Source organism: Palaemon carinicauda, chromosome 18 (assembly GCF_036898095.1).
Source record: "Palaemon carinicauda isolate YSFRI2023 chromosome 18, ASM3689809v2, whole genome shotgun sequence".
Lineage (NCBI taxonomy): Eukaryota > Metazoa > Arthropoda > Malacostraca > Decapoda > Palaemonidae > Palaemon > Palaemon carinicauda.
Window position 1 is genome coordinate 21,206,836 of NC_090742.1, and position 24,743 is coordinate 21,231,578.

The 24,743-nt window shown below is 35.8% G+C and overlaps 1 protein-coding gene across 3 annotated transcripts; it reads left to right on the top strand.

Moving 5' to 3' along the window:
* Positions 1-3,785: 3,785 nt before the first annotated feature.
* LOC137657694 (uncharacterized) lies at positions 3,786-22,811 on the top strand. 3 transcript variants are annotated; one of them, XM_068392094.1, is made up of 2 exons: positions 3,786-4,016; positions 19,966-22,811. In XM_068392094.1, exon 2 carries the CDS (start codon positions 20,420-20,422, stop codon positions 22,802-22,804), a length of 2,385 nt encoding a protein of 794 aa, XP_068248195.1. In that variant the 5' UTR covers positions 3,786-4,016; positions 19,966-20,419; the 3' UTR covers positions 22,805-22,811. The 3 variants fall into 3 exon arrangements, with proteins under 3 accessions (XP_068248195.1, XP_068248194.1, XP_068248197.1); XM_068392093.1 differs by lacking the exon at positions 19,966-22,811 and adding an exon at positions 6,441-9,469 and having other exon boundaries at positions 3,796-4,016; XM_068392096.1 differs by lacking the exon at positions 3,786-4,016 and adding an exon at positions 16,979-17,028.
* The last annotated feature ends 1,932 nt before the right edge of the window (positions 22,812-24,743 follow it).

Consider the following 24,743-nt stretch of genomic DNA (forward strand, 5'->3'; position numbering starts at 1 on the left):
TTATTAATAAATGCTAAGGTACAACCCTATTTGGAAAAGCAGGATGCTATAAGCCCAGGGGCTCAAAGAGTTAAAATAGCCCAGTGAGGAAAGGAAACAATGAAAAATAAAATATTCTAAAAATAGTAACATTGAAATAAATATTTCCTATATAAACTATAAAAAATTTAACGAAACAAGAGGAAGAGAAAATATATAGAAAATTGTGCCCGAGTGTACCCTCAAGCAAGAGAACTCTAAGCAAAGATAGTGGAAGACCATGGTACAGAGGCTATGGCCCTACCCAAGACTAGAGAACAATGGTTTGATTTTGGAGTGTCCTTCTCCTAGAAGAGCTGCTTACCATAACTAAAGAGTCTCTTCTACCCTTATCAAGAGGAAAGTAGTCACTGAACAATTACATTGCAGTAGTTAACCCCTTGGGTGAAGGAGAATTGTTTGGTAATCTCAGTGTTGTCAGGTGTATGAGGACAGAGGAGAATATGTAAAGAATAGGCCAGAATATTCGGTGTCTGTGTAGGCAAAGAACCGTAACCAGAGAGAAGGATCCAATGTAGTACTGTCTGACCAGTCAAAGGACCCCATAACTCTCTAATGGTAGTATCTCAACGGGCGGCTGGTGACCTGGCCAACCTACTACCTACAAATGATTAGTCCCTTTACCTGGCGTCTGAGTTACCATTATGTGGCAACATTCCTTTCATCTCCTAATAGTCTAGCTGGAAGACCATCTACATAGATTTTCATACAGACTAATTATTTCAAGTTGGCAATTTTTACTTCGAGGAAAAACGGAAGTCAGTCACCATGAATTAATGTAATTTTTGATTAGTTATGATGATCACTCTATGTGCTATAAGAACAGATTTACCTTTTAATACATTAAGGATATCTATTTCAAAGCCTCTTCCATGTGTATAACTATGCATAGGATCTATGGCGATGAAGTGTTAAGGTCTGTATTTAAATGAACAATAAAAGGAAGGAAATAGATGATTTAAAAATGTATAATTTGTGTTGGTTGGTTGTTAGGTGTCAAAAAGGGCGCCATGAGGGGTATTTATTTCTTACAAAGCACATGTGCAAAAAAGGGAATTGAAAGAATGTTAGTAGATAGACTAAAATAGAGAGATTATTTAATCAAGTAGATAGCTTTGAAAATATGGCAATAAGAAAATTTAAGCATGTGTTGGATTTGTTTTATTGATAAGAGAAATAATGAGTATGTAAATTAATGGTGTTAACTGATAGGAAAAAAACATGCAATATAAGAAACGTCATATTTATTAATAAGAGAAATAATGAGTGTATTTAAATTCACGGTGTTAACAGATAGGAAAAAAAAAAACATACAATATAGGAAACATCCTTTTCTGTGATGAATAAAAACCCGCACAGCCTATGTATAGGGCATCGAGTTGCTGCTACCCGCTCTCAATAGTTACCAAACCGGATTGCTGAGAGTGAGGTTTCGGTATACGTTTTCGTTGGGTTATGGAGTATGAGTGAAGCAAGGTCTGTGTGACCTTGCAATGTATGTCGTATTACTGATGTATTGAATTTAGTTATTTAAGAAGAAGCAAATCTTTAGTGGGGAAATCTAGGCGGCAATTTAAACTATTAACAGTATTTAGAGGTTTAAATGAATGGCAGGGCCAAATGACATGATCTAGGTCATAGCTAGCATATATATACATGATCAGACCACAAAGTCCCCTCGCCACCAAAGTTAGGACCAAAGAGGCCCAGACAATAGCTACTCATGATTCAACAGGAAAGCCTATACGCTCCCCTCCCCCCCTAACCCTTAGTTCACAAGGATGGTGAGGTTGCAGACACTGCAAAAAACTATCGAGCTTGAGTGGGACTTGAACTCCAATCCTGCGATCGCCAGGCAGGAACGTTTCTTTCCTCACTGACCTATTTTTCCTGTTGAGGCCCCTGGGCTTATAGCATCCTGTTTTTTTCCAACTACTATGCATTTCAGGGCCGTGTCCAATTGATTTTCGTTGATAAAATCCTACCAAAACCTCGGATATGGGTCACATTTTGGAAATAGGTATTTGAAGCCACACCCTAATTGGCAAAAATATGCAGTAATGTCTAATGTGAATAATAAAGGCACCTACCAGAGTAAATATAAGAAATTGAAAGGGTAACTTAGCTAAATTTAGACGCACCCAGAGAGAAGCTAGTTGTGACGTGAACTATGACATCAGACGTAATACCCAGTAAACTTTCCATTCACAATAGTAAACATGCCCATAACAGGAGGAGGACAGCAGAGCTTTCACACATCAAAGCCAATCTGTTGTACATGACTGCTGTCTGGTGCTTCACTTGTGGTAGGCCTGGCAAATTGTCCTCGTGGCTGCAAGACAGCTTTCGTGCTGTGTGTTTTTGTAGTATGCAATAAAGAAAATAACTGCATGCGTCATATGATTAATATTAACAGCTAAGTGGATAACAAATCATGCACAAACACCAAATGATTCAGACAGGAAGCCTAAATTAACTTTTATAGGGGTCTTGCTTGAATGACGAGCTTGGAAAAAAAAATGAGATATAGAAATATTTTGTTTATATTAATGTGTTTCTAAATAAGAGATGACAGATTTTTTCATGACTGCAAACTATCTCACTGACTAGCTTCATCAACCATATTTAACAATTTACCTATTCTACTGATCTCTTTATATATATATATATATATATATATATATATATATATATATATATATATATATATATATATATATATATAAAGAGAGAGAGAGAGAGAGAGAGAGAGAGAGAGAGAGAAGAAGTGTATATGGTAGCTGTTTGTGTGTCTTCATTCATAAAGTGGCTAAACAATTTAAGTGTCTAGTAACTACGTCATACTACAGTAGAGTATCAATGAGTGGGAGGGCCTTCAGTAATGACGTCTACATAGTCTCTCTGGGTGTGTCTAAATTTAGCTAAGTTACCCTTTCAATTCCTTAGATTTACTCTGGTAAGTGCAATTATTATTCACATTAGACATTATTGCATATTTTTGCCAATTAGGCTGTCGCTTCAAATACCTATTTCCAACATGTGACCCATATCCGATATTTAGGTAGGATTTTATCAACGAAAATCATTTGGACACGGCCAAGAAATGCATAGTAGGGTTGTAGCTTAGTAGGTAACAATAATAATAATAATAATAATAATAATAATAATAATAATAATAATATTAATAATAATAATAATAATAATACACGATCTGGCATAGAATAACATTTATTATTTATTATGATTATTTGCTATTGAGTATTATTTAGTTATATATTCGCCAAATTTTTTTACCATGTTATATTGCAAGTAGTGATGATGCTTTTTATCTCACGGGACTCCCCAGCAATTTTCTCGGGGAGTTCATGGTCAGACGTAAGAAGTTATCTCGTATACGTTGATGCAACATGGTGCAACTTTTGACCGACGAATCAGCCGTGTTTACTCTCTCTCTCTCTCTCTCTCTCTCTCTCTCTCTCTCTCTCTCTCTCTCTCTCTCTCTCTCTCTCTCTCGTTTATTTAATATTCTTATATACCTCTTTGAAGGTTTTAAGTGAAGAAGTTAAAGGATCACAAATAAGAACGGTAAACAGGGATAATGTTTTTATTGCTGTAGAGATACAAAATTCTTACCTAATATATCTCAAAGGATATTTATCTCGCTGCTGTAAGTGAGAAAAACAATAATATAAACAGCACGTAAGCCTCCCCACTTTCAAGGTCAAAAACTGGACAACCGGCTACCAAGACGCGCAACTGAATCCTTATGGGGAATTCCTAGAAATGAACTCGCACCAGACGCTGATTGCATCCAGGAACCTGTCTGTTGCTGGGACCAAATGCAAAAGCCGCACTGGGAACTTGGGCATTCAGAGGGGGTTTGTCTTGACACAAGCAAGTAGCTGCTGCTGCTCTACAGTTTCGCTCGCTGAGAAGGAAGATTGGAGAGAGTTCTGCCGACTTACTGATGTTAAAAGGTAACTCAGGATTACCCGTGTGTTAGCAGGAATGTTAGCTGTGTGTCATTGCTTGGAGCCCTATATCTAACGTATCTTTATCTATTTATATTATATATAGATATTAATATGTGTATCTTATAGATATGTAAACATTCATATTTATCCAAATATGCATACAGTAATATATATATATATATATATATATATATATATATATATATATATATATATATATATATACTGTATATATATATATATATATATATATATATATATATATATATAGGTGTGTGCGTGTGTTTTGTTTTGTTTGTGCGTTGGGCATTTGTTTATCATTCATATTTTCTTAATGTTATGAAACTTTTGCTTGTTTGTTTTTACATTGATTTATGATTGTAGCCATAGAAATTATATATATATATATATATATATATATATATATTTATATATATATATATATATATATGTATATATATATATATATATATATATATATATATATATATATATATATATAGGTGTGTGCGTGTGTTTTGTTTTGTTTGTGCGTTGGGAATTTGTTTATCATTCATATTTTCTTAATGTTATGAAACTTTTGCTTGTTTGTTTTTACATTGATTATGATTGTAGCCATAGAAATTATCTGCAGTCTGGAGTCGCCCTGCAGAGATGTTCTCACTCAGTTTTCTTAAATTTGTTCTTGACAGATCGTGTTGTTTGTTTTCTCAAAACGTTACCCACAGAATGGGTATTTTTTGTGTATGATGCGAATCCTAGATGCTTTCATAGCTTTCTGTTCATGATTGTGGTTTCTTGTGTTCACTGTGATGATCGAAATAATTGCGTATGCTTCATTTCATGTCCCAATATTATTAAAATGTTGTTTAGATGGTAGCAGCCTCATCAGGACCTTCGTCCTTTGGTTGAATTGGTACGTTACTCTTACCGAGTGATTTACAGTAGATTTTGTGATCTAAGATTTACTCATCAGTTCCTCTTGTTTTGAATTTCGTATTCATAATCTCTAGTTTAAAAGATAGATAGAATCAAGTCAGTTTTTGTGATCACAACCGTAAATAAGAGACTTTTCCCATCAAAACATATAAATAAAAGATAATAAGGTAATGGGTTAGTTTTTGCATAGAGAGGAAAAGAAAATGTATTAAGGTTGATCACGAAAAAAATGCATAATAATTGAAGCCTATTGAAGCATTACCATTTTAATTTTCTCTAATTCCTCTTTCATTCAGTTAGTTTGAATTGGACTGTTACCATAAGGAAATGGAATTTGCAGATGATGTTTATGCAATTCCTTGTAGAATTTTGTATGATTATTGACTGTTTTATGGAAAATTACTTTATTGATTTTGGCTCTTGCTTTTTAGCATATACCTTAAATGGAGTATGGGTGGAAAGGGTCGTGTGGAGACATATGGTGAGACTTCTTAGTTCTCTCAAGTGCTAATAAAACATTTAGATCTCTCTTAATTGAGCCCCGAGAAGGTTCTAACTTGTATCCGTGTCTCACTGAATCTATTGGGGATTTTGATGCAGGGCGATACGATATTAATTGTGATGCTCTTTTATAGAATGTTCGTTCCCAACATATCTTTCTTTCTGATTCTTATGCATTTTCTCAACTGATCTGTGTTCGATTGCATGTTTTCAGTTTTATGTATGTAATTTTTTTTTTTTTTTTACTTTCTGCTCGTTTCTGTACTTTATAATGTGGTCTACTCTTCGCTCTTTTTTTCGCTTAGCGGTAACTTGTTTGTTGAAATTTTTATTAGGTTAGTTAATTTTTTGGCTATTTCATAAGGTAATAGGGTAATGATAACAATAATTATGATAACAGTAATATTTGAAATATCCATTTTTCTATGGATTCTGGCGGTCGTAGTCTAAAGAGTAATTGAAGGTGATGACGATAATTGTTCGTAAATGGTAGCGATAAAGATTAAGAGAATTTGCCAAAAACACAAATGGTTTTGTTTGGCTAAATTTTATGGTTTTGTATTGCATATATCTGTTTTTTTTTTTTTTTCTTAATTTAGATTGATTTTTTTTTTTTTTTTTTTTTTTTTTCTTTTTTTTCTAGTGGTATCTTTCTCAGCATGTCCTGGTGTTGTTCCGTAGTTTCATTATTCATAGCTTAAATTTGGACTTGTATCGTTAGAATGTGATTTTGACTTTAAGAAAAAAAGGGGGTTTCATGAACATATTGCTAAAGTAACTCAGCTTTTAAGTACAGCTTTGATTTTCCCAAAGGATACATGAAATATTTTCCCTAGAGGATGTTGCACTAGACTGAACAGGTCAATCGAAGAATGTTAATGAAAATTTCAAAATGTTTTCATATTACATACTAAACCCCAAACTCAAATAAATATTACTGATGCGGCCCTCTGGAAAGTAAATAATGCTATCGATATTTTATTTCAGGGAACCAAACTAGTGTGGCACTGTAGAGAACCAGTCAAGTCGGCCTTGCAAGCGGACACACACACATTGCAAGGATCTGAATCGGAATAGACCTTCAGACTAGAAGTGGGTAAGTAAAGTCCACTTACTCTCTTGGCAGCTGTCAAGATTTGGAAGCTGGTAGGTAGACGACCATCACACTTCAGCTGAAGAAACGTTACGGCGTGGAAACACAAGAAAAATAAACTGTTGTTGGAATTATTCGAAAGCAGGAAATAGTGTTATGTAATGCTCTAATAGAAATCAGTCATTATAAGGCTACTTAAAACATGATGAAAACGTTCAATCTCATCATCATTTTAGTATCTTGGAACTATTCAGCGTGTCAATTATGCCTTCTGGTGTCCTTTAATGGTCTTTAACTTTTTAGTAGTTAAGAGAAAACAAACCACACATATACCCATAAAATATCTCTTTAAAGCATTCTAAGAGAAAATCTGAGACCGTGAAAATTTTGAAATTTGTGCCATTAAGCAATTATTAACCTTATTTTTTTAAGTACCAGATTACCTTGAGATAAAGATAAAAAAATACGCAACACAATGGTGCTTTCATATAGTCAGGTTGTATTCTTTACTTCTATATTCTTACTTCTAAATGACGCTGGAAATTGTTCGGCTAATAATAACACTTCAGAACCATATTCATGTAAGTTAATTAATTGCAAAGAACCTCCCGAAAGGTTTTCTTACTCTTGTCAATGCGATTCAGATTGCATCTCCTATGGTGATTGTTGCCTCGATGCTCCCACATACAATATTTCCACGCAAATTCGCAATGTGGAAAAATCAGAATGTGTGTCCCTTACTCCAGAAAGTGCAGCTTATATACGAAGAAACACTTGTAAACGCGAATGGGAAAATACGACTATTGCAAGCCTTTGTGCCTCGGCTTCACCTTCAAATATCTCTAAACAGAGAGATATTTTGCTAAGTTTTCCAGTGACTAACAATGCTACACATGTAACCTACCCAAACTACTATTGTGCTGTCTGCAATGATGATACAGAAGATCTTCACCTTTGGGAAGGGGAAATGAATTGTGAGGCCAGGCAGGAAGACATGGAATATGTTTTAGACTTCTTTCATTGGAAAAAGGAGGACTCAGAGTACAACAATCTTCTTCTGAACAACGGCAACGTAACAGAGTACATTGATGAAAACTTATATTACATGTACTTTAGCATGTCAGGAAACGTAGAAGTACAAAATTATATCAAGTCTAATTTAATTTTTTCTGAGGAAGATAGTAGTTGGGTTGCTCTCGTGAAGCACCATCGCAGAGAGATCAAATTATCGTGTAAAGTTCTTCTATACAAGTTTCCGTTTGCTAGAGATTGTGTAAAAGCTGTACAATCATGTCCAAAGGACAACAAGTTTGAAGGGATGAATGATTTATGCCAGGAATACGTGGAGTTCGTCTCTGACCCTTCTAATCACGTCGTATATAGAAATATACACTGTGCCGAATGTAATAATGTAGCAGTCGAAAAACTCAAGTGCTTTTATGGAATCGCACTATATGTCCCCCAGTTGTTATCTTTATTACTAAGTGTTCCCAGTATCCCAGGTAAAATTGAACCTTCCTCTTCTCCATGTGGTAGGGAAAAAACGTTTCTTCCAGGTTTCAGTTCCTGTCAAAGTACTTTGTGTCGACTTTCAAATGAGATTCACAGAAATGGAGTCTGTTTAGATACCAAGAGATTGTCATCTTTTTACAATAGCACTAACAGTAGTTCGAAAATGGTTCAGTTCGATGGTCTCTTACCCAATAAGTCAAAGAAAAACTTGACCCACGAGGCTAATGTTTGGACTTGTAATGGGACTTGGTTTTATGCTAACGAAAGTGATTTCATGTATTATAACAACACCATAATTTCTTATCTTAAGGAAAACGAAGAAATGGTAATTGATCATAAGAAATATGAGGGAGGATATTTAGTATGTGTAAAATACTCGATCAAATCTGAGACTTTAAATTGGATAGCATTTGCATGTTTGATTGTATCAGTCTGCTGCTTATCACTACATTTATTCACATTCATTGTGCTAAATAGTTTACGAAATCTGGCGGGGAAAAATCTGGCTTCTTTCGCCATGTGCCTCTTGATTGCTTACGTCGTTTTCCTTGCAAGTCCCTCTGTTTCCACAGAAACAACCAATTGTTATATAACGGCCTGTCTTATCTATTTCTCTTTCTTTGCGTCCTTTTGCTGGATGAACATCATAGCATTTGACACCTGGGACTCGTTCAGAACGGTTACATCACGGCTTTATTTGAGAAGAGGAGATCAGAAGAAGAGATTTTTACTTTATTCATTGTACTGTTGGTCGCTGGCAGTCGTCGCTGTCCTTTGCTTGGTTGTCACCGACCAGACTAAACCACAAGGTCTGCCGTCATATTTGTATCCTAGTCTTGGTCAAAAGAGATGTTGGTTTGGACACAACATGTCTCTTCTCATGTTCTTTGTTGCACCCTCGTTTGTTTTTATCCTTCTGAATATTTTCTTTTTTGTGAGCACAGCTTGGAATATACTTGGGAGCAAATCCGTGCCTGAAGAAAACGTAATCTCCCTCGACAGGAATTTATTTAAAGTCCATGGGAGGCTTGCGGTTTTGATGAGTATTGCTTGGGTAAGTGGTATCATTGCATACTTTGTAAATGATGACATTGCATGGTCCATCTTCATCATTCTCACTTCACTGCAAGGAGCCTTTATATTTGTTGCTTTTACTTGTAACAAAACAGTTTGGGACGAAGTTCTTGAGGTTTTAGGCTGTTCCCATAAAACTACTCCAAAGCCCAAGAAAAATATTGAGGTTGATGACGATGGAAACCAACAGCCATATCAGACCCCACGAATCGAGCTCTTGCATATTTCAAACTATATTGACAAAATACACCAGCCCTCTCGACTTGCTCAGTAATGGCTACTGTACATGAAAACTTTGATGCACTTTGTCTTGAAATGTTGTGACTAGGAATTTTGTTATTCACTATTGTAAATACTTTTTTTCTTAATAAAATTTAAAATAAAAAAAATGTTGTTTGCCATAACCTTCTGCTCATCACTTGGCACTATTTGGAAACATTTGGTAACTTGCGATATTTATTACATAATGAAAAGCCTGAAATTAAATGACCCAAGTTACATCATCCATCAGTATTAAACATTAAAAAGCAGGTGTATATTATCAATTTATTCTTGGATATTATTTAGGATGAGTTTCGAATAGGGTATGTCTATAGTATACGCATTATGCTTTAATCGTATAATGTTAGTGAAATTTGTTCCGACACAATACAAAGCTGACTCCTACGTAAAGAACTCGCGTTTGTATAGTTAGGAAGAATACACATTACTTCCAAATTTGTCATATTATTTGAAATTTGAAGAAATATACTAAAACAGAAATCACTGTTGGTATCATGAGAATTGCTGCATGAAAGACATCCTCAAGTGCCGTTGGCTATGCGTAATATATGATAAATTGTACTTGAGTGAAGCACCAGTCATACGAAATTAATGTTTATCAGATTCTGGGGTATTTTTTCTTAGTGGTGAATTATCGGATAGTTTAGGGTTTTAACAGATATGTTTAAAATCAAACAATTGCTGTTATAAAAAAACAATGATTATCCATTTCGTATGCTTCATAATGCCCAATTTTCATGAAACGCTTGTGGAGCCACAGACAAAATTAAATCCCTTCGGCTATTACATATAGTGACTGACTGGAAAATGATTTATAAGAATAAAGAAAACAGCCTTGTGATGGAACTTAACTTTCACTTCAATAGATGATGGGGAATTGTTGCAAGGCGCTGCAGTTATGAAACACTGCTTAGCTAACAACAAAATGTGGGGCTTATATACGCAATTGCACAGGTGCACATGTCTCTTTTCTAGCTTTGCTTTTAACTATCTTCTTAGCTCATTTGGTAATATCCAATGCTGTACAGAAATCCCCTGATTTTGTCCAGGAAGTACGTATGATTGGCTTTGTTTTCAAACTCAAACAGTTGAGATTAGGTGGGTCTCTTCGTAGTATTATTACTGAATTTTTAAGTATTAGTTTGCAAAGAGTTGTTTTTGATGGGTACCATAATAACTACAGGAATGTGATATCTGGTGCTTCTTGGGGATATGTTCTTGACCCATTACTTTTCATACTATATACACATGACGTGGTTTGGCTTAGAAAACAAGCTTGTTGCATATGCAGATGATGCTACTCTCTTTGCATCAAATCCATCCCCTGATTGTAGATTTGGGATTGCTACATCCCTTAATAGAGATCTAGTTGAAATTAGTGCATGGTGCAAATTATTGGACATGATGTTAAATCCTAACAAAACTCTAGGTATGATATTAAGTCGGCTGAGGACAGTGGCTCCTCAACATCCGGATCTCAACATTGCTTATGTTTCTTTAACTTTGTATGACTCTTTTCAAATTTTAGGTGTGATTCTTGATAACAAATTTACTTTTGAGAAAATATTATGTCTGTGTCTTCTTCAATTGCACAAAAAAAAAAAATTGGCTTATTGAGGAAGACTAAAGATTTTCGGTGATCAATCTATTCTGAAGAAGTTTTTTAATTCTTTCATTCTACCCTGTTTCGAACATTGTTCCCCTGTGTGGTCTTCAGCTGCTGATTCTCATCTTAACTTGTTGGACAGAGACTTACGGTCTATTAAATTCCTTATATCTGATACAGATATTAATCGCTAGCACCGTCGTTCAATTAGTAACAAATTAGTTTGTTATGCATGTTGCATATTTTTCATGATTCCGACCATCCTTTACATTCAGATCTTCTCGGACAGTAGTATCCTATTCGTAATACTAGGTATGCAGTTAATTCTAATAATCATGCCTTCCCCATCATGATGCTCAATACTACACAGTATTCTAGAAGTTTTATTCCAGCTGTGACCAAGTTGTGGAATGGTCTTCCTAATCGAGTAGTTGAATCGGTGTAACTTTAAAAGTTCAAACTTGCGGCAAATGTTTTTTTGTTGAAGAGGCTGGCAAAAGTCTTTTTTTTTACAATTTATATGTGAAAGATTTTCAAATGTTGTGGCTGTTCTTAAAATATCTTATTTTAATTGTTTATTATTTCTCACATAGATTATTTATTTCCATACTTCCTTGGAGCCCTTGAGCTTATAGCATCCTACTTTTCCAACAGGGGTTGTAGCTTAGCTAATAATAATAATGATAATAATAATAATAATAACAATAACAATAATAATAATAATAATAATAATAATAATAATAATAATAATAATGATAATGATAATAATAATAATAATAATATTAATGATAATAATAATAGGTTCAGATGATAGCAATACTTCAATCTTTATGATACCTCGTTATTATTGGTTTTACAAATTTTCCTTACATGAGGCAATAAATGTCATCAGGAACTTACTAATTCGGGAGAGCAAAGTATAGACGTATTTAATATAGTTTCGAAAACCCTTCATTCTTTGTCACAATATCTTCATAAGGTCCTATGTAGATTCTCCTTAAGAATTCCTTTTGTTTGGTGAAAATACTATAACCAGGTTCATAGCTAATCTAACAGGTCCTAGGATCACCAGACTGAAAGAATTAGAGGCTTTTTTTTATAAGAAAAAAAAATTGTAATCAGTCACGGCCTTAAATTTCTTGTAGAAATCTACCTCGAAAGGGCTGAGGTAATAAACCGAAGGTCTTTTAATGAAGGCATTGTAATTTTAGAGTCCCCAAGTTCAAGCGATTTTACTGGAAAAACACGACTTTATTTTCCCTCTGAGCTGAGGATAGAGCATTTAGAAAACTTATGTTTACCTGCTATGTCATCAGCGTCCATTGTTTGGTACCTCCTGGTCTTAGCTTATGTTGAGAGGGGGCTTGGATCCTGATTTATTATTATTATTATTATTATTATTATTATTATTATTATTATTATTATTATGGTAAAAATAATATACAAAGAGGTTGTCAAGCAAAATCATTGAGTTGAGATGAAGGCTTGGTGAAGAGCCTAAAATCATAAAGCTGACCAAGCTGTCTAATGTCAGATGGAAAGGTGAACCCTCCACAATTTAATATGTGACCCCACTGTGGGGGACAGCGAAGAATCATGGAATTAGTTGCTAGAGTTCTTGCCTCAATGGCTACTTTTAGTATATGCGTTGTCTATAGGGAAGCCCCTGAAACCTTTATTTTAGGAGGGTCCCCCATTAGACAGTAGGAACACTACTTGGTTGTTATTCACCCAGGACTGTGTTTACACTGTATAGTAATACAGAGTTACCAGTTTCTTTGAATAGATCTGTGTTAGCCTGAACTAGTGTTTCATCTCATAAATAATGTTGACAGAGTAGTCACACTTTATGTGTAATGTAAGAAGTGAAGAAAGCCAATAGCTCAGAGCATATCCCTTATCATACATTTCCAGTAATTTGGCTTATGACCCTAGCAGTGAGTAGGACTCTTATGGTATAACCTACTACTGGACTGAATCTGTATACAATGCAAAAAGGGTACCTGGATAACAGATCTGTGAATAACAAGGAACTGAGCTGGCATGTACTTTCAAATCCAGAATAATAATTTTCTTCAAATTTTTATCCCATTAAGAATGGGAAATAGAGTATCAATTCTTTATATGCATTGGGAGTAGTAAAGCTAGTTTATAGCTCGCTAATCTCCCACATCTTACATTACCAGTTATTAATTTTTGCCTCTTAGTGATATGGGATCTAATGTATCCCACCATTTTGATCTCAAGGACGTTGTGGTCCAGGGGCCTAACGTTATATCCCACCAGTCTGGTCTCTAGGACGTAGTGGACCTCATGTTGTATCCTACCAGTTTGGTCTCTACGACATTGTGATACAGGGACGTAATGTTGTAGCTCTCCAGTTAGGTCTCTAAGACATTGTGATACAGGGACCTAATGTTATCTCCCTCTAGTTTAGCCTCTAGGTCATTGTGATACAGGGACCTAACGTTATATCTCATCAGTTTGGTTTCTAGGACATTGTGAGATAGGGACCTAATATTACATCCTCAAGTTTTGTCTCAAGGTCATTGTGATATATGTACGTAAAATTATAGCCCTACAGTTTGGTCTCTAGGACATTTTGATATAGAGAATTAACGTTATATCCCTCCAGTTTTGTCTTTGGACATTGTGGTATAGGGACCTAACGTTATTTCCCAACAGTTTAAACTCTATGACATTGAGATACAGGAACGTAACGTTATAGCCCCCCAGTTTGGACTCTAGGACATTGTGATACATGGGCCTATTGTTATATCCCACCAGTTTTCTCTATGACCTTTTGATACAAGAACCTATTGTTATATCTCACCAGTTTGGTGTCTATGACCTTGTGATACAGGGGCCTATTATTATATCCTACCAGTTTTGTCTCTGACCTTTTGATACAGGGACCTATTGTTATATTTCACCAGTTTGGTGTCTATGACCTTGTGATACAGGGTCCTATTGTTATATATCATCAGTTTTGTCTTTATGACCTTGTGATACAGGGACCTATTGTTATATCTCACCAGTTTTGTCTCTATGACCTTGTGATACAGGGACCTATTATTATATCCCGCCAGTTTTGTCTCTATGACATTTTGATACAGGGACCTATTGTTTTCTCTTACCAGTTTGGTCTCTATGACCTTGTGATACAGGGGACTATTGTTATATCCCACCAGTTTTGTCTTTATGACCTTGTGATACAGGGACCTATTGTTATATCTCATCAGTTTAGTCTCTATGACCTTGTGATACAGGGGCCTATTATTATATCCCACCAGTTTAGTTTTTATGACCTTGTGATACAGAGGCCTATTGTTATATCCCACCAGTTTTGTGTCTATGACCTTTTGATACAGGGACCTATTGTTATATCTCACCAGTTTGGTCTCTATGACCATGTGATACAGGAGCCTATTATTATATCCTACCAGTTTTTTCTCTATGACCTTTTGATACATGGACCTATTGTTATATTTCACCAGTTTGGTCTCCATGACCTAGTGATACAGAGACCTATTGTTATATCCCACCAGTTTTGTCTCTATGACCTTTTGATACAGGGGCCTAGTGTTATATCTCACCAGTTTGGTTTCTATGACCTTGTGATACAGGGACCTATTGTTTTATCCAACCAGTTTGGTCTCTTGGACATTATGATACAGGGACCTAACGTTATTTCCCAACACTGTGGACTTTATGACATTTTGATACAGGAACTTAACGTTCTATCCACCTAGTTATGTGTCTGTGACCTTTTGATACAGGGACCTATCGTTATAATACCGTTTGGTCTCTAGGAGATAGGGATACAGCAACCTAACGTTATATCCCACCAGTTTGGTCTCTAGGACATTGCAATTATTATTATTATTAAATGCTAAGTTACAACCCTAGTTGGAAAAGCAGGATGCTATAAGCTGAGGGACCCCAGTGAAAATACCCCAGTGAGGAAAGGAATCAAGGAAAAATAAAATATTTTAAGAATAGTAACATTAAAATAAATATAAATATTTTCCGTGGTTGTTCAACTTGTATGTTGATGGAGTGGTGAGAGAGGTGAATGCTCGAGTGCTTGGACGAGGATTAAAACTGGTAGACGAGAATGACCATGAATGGGAGGTAAATCAGTTGTTGTTTGCGGATGATACTGTACTGGTTGCAGACATAGAAGAGAAGCTTGGCCGATTAGTGACAGAATTTGGAAGAGTGTGTGAGAGAAGGAAGTTGAGAGATAATGTGGGTAAGAGTAAGGTTATGAGATGTACGAGAAGGGAAGGTGGTGCAAGGTTGAATGTCATGTTGAATGGAGAGTTACTTGAGGAAGTGGATCAGTTTAAGTACTTGGGGTCTGTTGTTGCAGCAAATGGTGGAGTGGAAGCATCTGTACGTCAGAGAGTGAATGAAGGTGGCAAAGTGTTGGGGGCAGTTAAGGGAGTAGTAAAAAATAGAGGGTTGGGCATGAATGTAAAAAGAGTTCTATATGAGAAAGTGATTGTACCAACTGTGATGTATGGATCGGAGTTGTGGGGAATGAAAGTGACGGAGAGACAGAAATTGAATGTGTTTGAGATGAAGTGTCTAAAGAGTATGGCTGGTGTATCTCGAGTAGATAGGGTTAGGAACGAAGTGGTGAGAGTGAGAACGGGTGTAAGAAATGAGTTAGCAGCTAGAGTGGATATGAATGTGTTGAGGTGGTTTGGCCATGTTGAGAGAATGGAAAATGGCTGTCTGCTAAAGAAGGTGATGAATGCAAGAGTTGATGGGAGAAGTACATGAGAAAGGCCAAGGTTTGGGTGGATGGATGGAGTGAAGAAAGCTCTGGGTGATAGGAGGATAGATGTGAGAGAGGCAAGAGAGCATGCTAGAAATAGGAATGAATGGCGAGCGATTGTGACGCAGTTCCGGTAAGCCCTGCTGCTTCCTCCGATGCCTTAGATGACCGCAGAGGTAGCTTCATCTGTGGTGGATAATGTGGGAGGGTGATATGGGCTGTGGCACCCTAGCAGTACCAGCTGAACTCGGTTGAATCCCTAGTTAGGCTGGAGGAACGTAGAAAAAGTATGCCCGAGTGTACCCTCAAGCAAGAGAACTCTAAGCCAAGATAGTGGAAGACCATGGTACAGAGGCTATGGCACTACCCAAGACTAGAGAACAATGGTTTGATTTTGGAATATCCTTTTCCTAGAAGAGCTGCTTACCATAACTAAAGAGTCTCTTCTACCCTTATCAAGAGGAAAGTAGTCACTGAACAATTACATTGCAGTAGTTAACCCCTTGGGTGAAGGAGAATTGTTTGGTAATATCAGTGTTGTCAGGTGTATGAGGACCGAGGAGAATCTGTAAAGAATAGGCCAGACTATTCGGTGTCTGTGTAGGCAAAGAACCGTAACCAGAGAGAAGGATCCAATGTAGTACTGTCTGGCCAGTCAAAGGACCCCATAACTCTCTAGTGGTAGTATCTCAACGGGTGGCTGGTGACCTAGCCAACCTACTACCTACAAATGATCAGTCCCTTTACCTGGCGTCTGAATTACCATTATGTGGCAACATTCCTTTCATCTCCTAATAGTCTAGCTGGAAGACCATCTACATAGATTTTCATACAGACTAATTATTTCAAGTTGGCAATTTTTACTTCGAGGAAAAACGGAAGTCAGTCACCATGAATTAATGTAATTTTTGATTAGTTGTGATGATCACTCTATATGCTATAAGAACAGATTTACCTTTTAATACATTAAGGATATCTATTTCAAAGCCTCTTCCATGTGTATAACTATGCATAGGATCTATGGCGATGAAGTGTTAAGGTCTGTATTTAAATGAATAATAAAAGGAAGAAAATAGATGATTTAAAAATGTATAATTTGAGTTGGCTGGTTGTTGTTAGGTCTCAAAAAGGGCGCCATGAGGGGTATTTATTTCTTACAAAGCACAAAGCATCCTGAGGAGGAAGATTGGAGAGAGTTCTGCCGACTTACTGATGTTAAAAGGTAACTCAGGATTACCCGTGTGTTAGCAGGAATGTTAGCTGTGTGTCATTGCTTGGAGCCCTATATCTAACGTATCTTTATCTATTTATATTATATATAGATATTAATATGTGTATCTTATAGATATGTAAACATTCATATTTATCCAAATATGTATACTGTATATATATATGTATATATATATATATATATATATATATATATATATATATATATATATATATATATATATATATATATACATGTGTGTGTGTTTGTGTGTGTGTGTGTATAGGTGTGTTTTGTTTTGTTTGTGCGTTGGGAATTTGTTTATCATTCATATTTTCTTAATGTTGTGAAACTTTTGCTTGTTTGTTTTTACATTGATTATGATTGTAGCCATAGAAATTATCTGGAGTCGCCCTGCAGAGATGTTCTCACTCAGTTTTCTTAAATTTGTTCTTGACAGATCGTGTTGTTTGTTTTCTCAAAACGTTACCCACAGAATGGGTATTTTTTGTGTATGATGCGAATCCTAGATGCTTTCATAGCTTTCTGTTCATGATTGTGGTTTCTTGTGTTCACTGTGATGATCGAAATAATTGCGTATGCTTCATTTCATGTCCCAATATTATTAAAATGTTGTTTAGATGGTAGCAGCCTCATCAGGACCTTCGTCCTTTGGTTGAATTGGTACGTTACTCTTACCGAGTGATTTACAGTAGATTTTGTGATCTAAGATTTACTCATCAGTTCCTCTTGTTTTGAATTTCGTATTCATAATCTCTAGTTTAAAAGATAGATAGAATCAAGTCAGTTTTTGTGATCACAACCGTAAATAAGAGACTTTTCCCATCCAAACATATAAATAAAAGATAATAAGGTAATGGGTTAGTTTTTGCATAGAGAGGAAAAGAAAATGTTTTAAGGTTGATCACGAAAAAACTGCGTAATAATTGAAGCCTATTGAAGCATTACCATTTTAATTTTCTCTAATTCTTCTTTCATTCAGTTAGTTTGAATTGGACAGTTACCATAAGGAAATGGAATTTGCAGATGATGTTTATGCAATTCCTTGTAGAATTTTGTATGATTATTGACTGTTTTATGGAAAATTACTTTATTGATTTTGGCTCTTGCTTTTTAGCATATACCTTAAATGGAGTATGGGTGGGAAGGGTCGTGTGGAGACATGTGGTGAGACTTCTCAGTTCTCTCAAGTGCTAATAAAACATTTAGATCTCTCTTAATTGAGCCCCGAGAAGGTTCTAACTTGTATCCGTGTCTCACTGAATCTATTGGGGATTTTGATGCAGGGCGATACGATATTAATTTTGATGCTCTTTTATAGAATGTTCGTTCCCAACATATCTTTCTTTCTGATTCTTATGCATTTTCTCAACTGATCTGTGTTCGATTGCATGTTTTCAGTTTTATGTATGTAATTTTTTTTTTACTTTCTGCTTGTTTCTGTACTTTATAATGTGGTCTACTCTTCGCTCTTTTTTTCGCTTAGCGGTATCTTGTTTGTTGAAATTTTTATTAGGTTAGTTAATTTTTTGGCTATTTCATAAGGTAATAAGGTAATGATAACAATAATTATGATAACAGTAATATTTGAAATATTCATTTTTCTATGGATTCTGGCGGTCGTAGTCTAAAGAGTAATTGAAGGTGATGACGATAATTGTTCTTAAATGGTAGCAATAAAGATTAAGAGAATTTGCTAAAAACACAAATCGTTTTGTTTGGCTAAATTTTATGGTTTTGTATTGCATATATCTTGTTTTTTTTTTTAATTTAGATTTTTTTTTTTATTCCCTAAGAGAGCCAGATTATAGTTCCTCATTTAAAGAAGAAATATAAGTACTAAAATACAGAAAAGTGCAAGTTGAAGTAAGAAATCAAATCCAAAGCCTTAAGTGGGAAAAAAAGACTCCATCAGACCGAATATTTCACCATCACCCATGTTTCTGTTGTAACTAATCCTCGTAACACACACACACATACACATACACAAACACACATCCATTTGTCAATTGCCATGCATCATATTCCTTGTGGTGGCCGATGTGCTAACGTCCCTGACTGGTGAACGCCAGTCAGGGGTTCGAGTTCCGCTCATTCTCGTTAGTTCCTTTGGTCGCTGCAACCTCACTATCCTTGTCATCTAAGGATATGGGGTTTCGGGGAGCCTATAGGTCTATCTGCTGAGTCATCAGCAGCCATTGTCTGGCCCTCCTTGGTCCTAGCTTGGGTGGAGAGGGTGCTTGGACGCTGATCATGTGTGTATATGGTCAGTCTCTAGGGCATTGTCTTGCTCGTTAGATATTTATTTGCATCAGCGTTTTCTTTTTCTTCCTGCTATTGATGCCCGCTATCCTGTCAAGGACTATTGAGACATTTGGCTATGCTAGTTACACGCAACTTATTTTTTAGGCTTCTATTAGCTTCTATTTCTGCTCCCAGAGATATGATTTATTCATGTGGTTCCCTACTGTCTTCTTTGCTTGGAATTTATCTGAATGTTTCTATGTTGTTTAGGATGTAATATTTTTTTTTTTTTTTTTTTTTTTTTTTTTTTTTTTTTTTTTTTTTTCTTTTTTTTTGCTAGTGGTTTCTTTCTTTTCATGTCCTGGTGTTGTTCTGTAGTTTCATTATTCACAGCTTAAATTTCGAGTTGTATCGTTAGAATGTGATTTTGACTTTAAGAAAAAAAGGGGGTTTCATGAACATATTGCTAAAGTAACTCAGCTTTTAAGTACAGCTTTGATTTTCCCAAAGGATACATGAAATATTTTCCCTAGAGGATGTTGCACTAGACTGAACAGGTCAATCGAAGAATGTTAATGAAAATTTCAAAATGTTTTCATATTACATACTAAACCCCAAACTCAAATAAATATTACTGATGCGGCCCTCTGGAAAGTAAATAATGCTATCGATATTTTATTTCAGGGAACCAAACGAGTGTGGCAATGTAGAGAACCAGTCAAGTCAGCCTTGCAAGCGGACACACACACATTGCAAGGATCTGAATCGAAATAGACCTTCAGACTAGAAGTGGGTAAGTAAAGTCGACTTACACTCTTGGCTGCTGTCAAGATTTGGAAGCTGGCAGGTAGACGACCATCACACTTCAGCTGAAGAAACGTTACGGCGTGGAAACACAAGAAAAATAAACTATTCAGCGTGTCAATTATACCTTCTGGTGTCCTTTAATGGTCTTTAACTTTTTAGTAGTTAAGAGAAAACAAACCACACATATACCCATAAAATATATCTTTAAAGCATTCTAAGAGAAAATCTGAGACCGTGAAAATTTTGAGATTTGTGCCATTAAGCAATTATTAACCTTATTTTTTTAAGTACCAGATTACCTTGAGATAAAGATAAAAAAATACGCAACACAATGGTGCTTTCATATAGTCAGGTTGTATTCTTTACTTCTATATTCTTACTTCTAAATGACGCTGGAAATTGTTCGGCTAATAATAACACTTCAGAACCATATTCATGTGAGTTAATTAATTGCAAAGAACCTCCCGAAAGGTTTTCTTACTCTTGTCAATGCGATTCAGATTGCATCTCCTATGGCGATTGTTGCCTCGATGCTCCCACATACAATATTTCCACGCAAATTCGCAATGTGGAAAAATCAGAATGTGTGTCCCTTACTCCAGAAAGTGCAGCTTATATACGAAGAAACACTTGTAAACGCGAATGGGAAAATACGACTATAGCAAGCCTTTGTGCCTCGGCTTCACCTTCAAATATCTCTAAACAGAGAGATATTTTGCTAAGTTTTCCAGTGACTAACAATGCTACACATGTAACCTACCCAAACTACTATTGTGCTGTCTGCAATGATGATACAGAAGATCTTCACCTTTGGGAAGGGGAAATGAATTGTGAGGTCAGGCAGGAAGACATGGAATATGTTTTAGACTTCTTTCATTGGAAAAAGGAGGACTCAGAGTACAACAATCTTCTTCTGAACAACGGTAACCTAACAGAGTACATTGATGAAAACTTATCTTACATGTACTTTAGCATGTCAGGAAACGTAGAAGTACAAAATTATATCGAGTCTAATTTAATTTTTTCTGAGGAAGATAGTAGTTGGGTTGCTCTCGTGAAGCACCATCGCAGAGAGATCAAATTATCGTGTAAAGTTCTTCTGTACAAGTTTCCGTATGCTAGAGATTGTGTAAAAGCTGTACAATCATGTCCAAAGGACAACAAGTTTGAAGGGATGAATGATTTATGCCAGGAATACGTGGAGTTCGTCTCTGACCCTTCTAATCACGTCGTATATAGAAATATACACTGTGCCGAATGTAATAATGTAGCAGTCGAAAAACTCAAGTGCTTTTATGGAATCGCACTATATGTCCCCCAGTTGTTATCTTTATTACTAAGTGTTCCCAGTATCCCAGGTAAAATTGAACCTTCCTCTTCTCCATGTGGTAGGGAAAAAACGTTTCTTCCAGGTTTCAGTTCCTGTCAAAGTACTTTGTGTCGACTTTCAAATGAGATTCACAGAAATGGAGTCTGTTTAGATACCAAGAGATTGTCATCTTTTTACAATAGCACTGACAGTAGTTCGAAAATGGTTCAGTTCGATGGTCTCTTACCCAATAAGTCAAAGAAAAACTTGACCCACGAGGCTAATGTTTGGACTTGTAATGGGACTTGGTTTTATGCTAATGAAAGTGATTTCATGTATTATAACAACACCATAATTTCTTATCTTAAGGAAAACGAAGAAATGGTTATTGATCATAAGAAATATGAGGGAGGATATTTAGTATGTGTAAAATACTCGATCAAATCTGAGACTTTAAATTGGATAGCATTTGCATGTTTGATTGTATCAGTCTGCTGCTTATCACTACATTTATTCACATTCATTGTGCTAAATAGTTTACGAAATCTGGCGGGGAAAAATCTGGCTTCTTTCGCCATGTGCCTCTTGATTGCTTACGTTGTTTTCCTTGCAAGTCCCTCTGTTTCCACAGAAACCACCAATTGTTATATAACGGCCTGTCTTATCTATTTCTCTTTCTTTGCGTCCTTTTGCTGGATGAACATCATAGCATTTGACACCTGGGACTCGTTCAGAACGGTTACATCACGGCTTTATTTGAGAAGAGGAGATCAGAAGAAGAGATTTTTACTTTATTCATTGTACTGTTGGTCGCTGGCAGTCGTCGCTGTCCTTTGCTTGGTTGTCACCGACCAGACTAAACCACAAGGTCTGCCGTCATATTTGTATCCTAGTCTTGGTCAAAAGAGATGTTGGTTTGGACACAACATGTCTCTTCTCATGTTCTTTGTTGCACCCTCGTTTGTTTTTATCCTTCTGAATATTTTCTTTTTTGTGAGCACAGCTTGGAATATACTTGGGAGCAAATCAGTGCCTGAAGAAAACGTAATCTCCCTCGACAGGAATTTATTTAAAGTCCATGGGAGGCTTGCGGTTTTGATGAGTATTGCTTGGGTAAGTGGTATCATTGCATACTTTGTTAATGATGACATTGCATGGTGCATCTTCATCATTCTCACTTCACTGCAAGGAGCCTTTATATTTGTTGCTTTTACTTGTAACAAAACAGTTTGGGACGAAGTTCTTGAGGTTTTAGGCTGTTCCCATAAAACTACTCCAAAGCCCAAGAAAAATATTGAGGTTGATGACGATGGAAACCAACAGCCATATCAGACCCCACGAATCGAGCTCTTGCATATTTCAAACTTTATTGACAAAGTACACCAGCCCTCTCGACTTGCTCAGTAATGGCTACTGTACATGAAAAAGTTGATGCACTTTGTCTTGAAATGTTGTGACTAGGAATTTTGTTATTCACTATTGTAAATATTTTTTTTCTTAATAAAATTTAAAATTAAAAAAATGTTGTTTGTCATAACCTTCTGCTCATCACTTGGCACTATTTGGAAACATTTGGTAACTTGCGATATTTATTACATAATGAAAAGCCTGAAATTAAATGACCCAAGTTACATCATCCATCAGTATTAAACATTAAAAAGCAGGTGTATATTATCAATTTATTCTTGGATATTATTTAGGATGAGTTTCGAATAGGGTATGTCTATAGTATACGCATTATGCTTTAATCGTATAATGTTAGTGAAATTTGTTCCGACACAATACAAAGCTGACTCCTACGTAAAGAACTCGCGTTTGTATAGTTAGGAAGAATACACATTACTTCCAAATTTGTCATATTATTTGAAATTTGAAGAAATATACTAAAACAGAAATCACTGTTGGTATCATGAGAATTGCTGCATGAAAGATATCCTCAAGTGCGGTTGGCTATGCGTAATATATGATAAATTGTACTTGAGTGAAGCACCAGTCATACGAAATTAATGTTTATCAGATTCTGGGGTATTTTTCCTTAGTGGTGAATTAGCGGATAGTTTAGGGTTTAATAACTATGTTTAAAATCAAACAATTGCTGTTATAAAAAATACAATGATTATCCATTTCGTATGCTTCATAATGCCCAATTTTCATGAAACGCTTGTGGAGCCACAGACAAAATTAAATCCCTTCGGCTATTACATATAGTGACTGACTGGAAAATGATTTATAAGAATAAAGAAAACAGCCTTGTGATGGAACTTAACTTTCACTTCAATAGATGATGGGGAATTGTTGCAAGGCGCTGCAGTTATGAAACACTGCTTAGCTAACAACAAAATGTGGGGCTTATATACGCAATTGCACAGGTGCACATGTCTCTTTTCTAGCTTTGCTTTTAGCTATCTTCTAAGCTCATTTGGTAATATCCAATGCTGTACAGAAATCCCCTGATTTTGTCCAGGAAGTACGTATGATTGGCCTTGTTTTCAAACTCAAACAGTTGAGATTAGGTGGGTCTCTTCGTAGCATTATTACTGAATTTTTAAGTAATAGATTGCAAAGAGTTGTTTTTGATGGGTACCATAATAACTACAGGAATGTGATATCTGGTGCTTCTTGGGGATGTGTTCTTGACCCATTACTTTTCATACTATATACACATGACGTGGTTTGGCTTAGAAAACAAGCTTGTTGCATATGCAGATGATGCTACTCTCTTTGCATCAAATCCATCCCCTGATTGTAGATTTGGGATTGCTACATCCCTTAATAGAGATCTAGTTGAAATTAGTGCATGGTGCAAATTATTGGACATGATGTTAAATCCTAACAAAACTCTAGGTATGATATTAAGTCGGCTGAGGACAGTGGCTCCTCAACATCCGGATCTCACCATTGCTTATGTTTCTTTAACTTTGTATGACTCTTTTAAAATTTTAGGTGTGATTCTTGATAACAAATTTACTTTTGAGAAAATATTATGTCTGTGTCTTCTTCAATTGCACAAAAAAAAAAAATTGGCTTATTGAGGAAGACTAAAGATTTTCGGTGATCAATCTATTCTGAAGAAGTGTTTTAATTCTTTCATTCTACCCTGTTTCGAACATTGTTCCCCTGTGTGGTCTTCAGCTGCTGATTCTCATCCTAACTTGTTGGACAGAGACTTACGGTCTATTAAATTCCTTATATCTGATACAGATATTAATCGCTAGCACCGTCGTTCAATTAGTAACAAATTAGTTCGTTATGCATGTTGCATATTTTTCATGATTCCGACCATCCTTTACATTCAGATCTTCTCGGACAGTAGTATCCTATTCGTAATACTAGGTATGCAGTTAAT

What these genes read in the sequence shown, in the direction of transcription:
- LOC137657694 (XM_068392094.1), top strand. Translation starts at nt 20,420, where the DNA reads ATGGTGCTTTCATATAGTCAGGTTGTATTCTTTACTTCTATATTCTTA.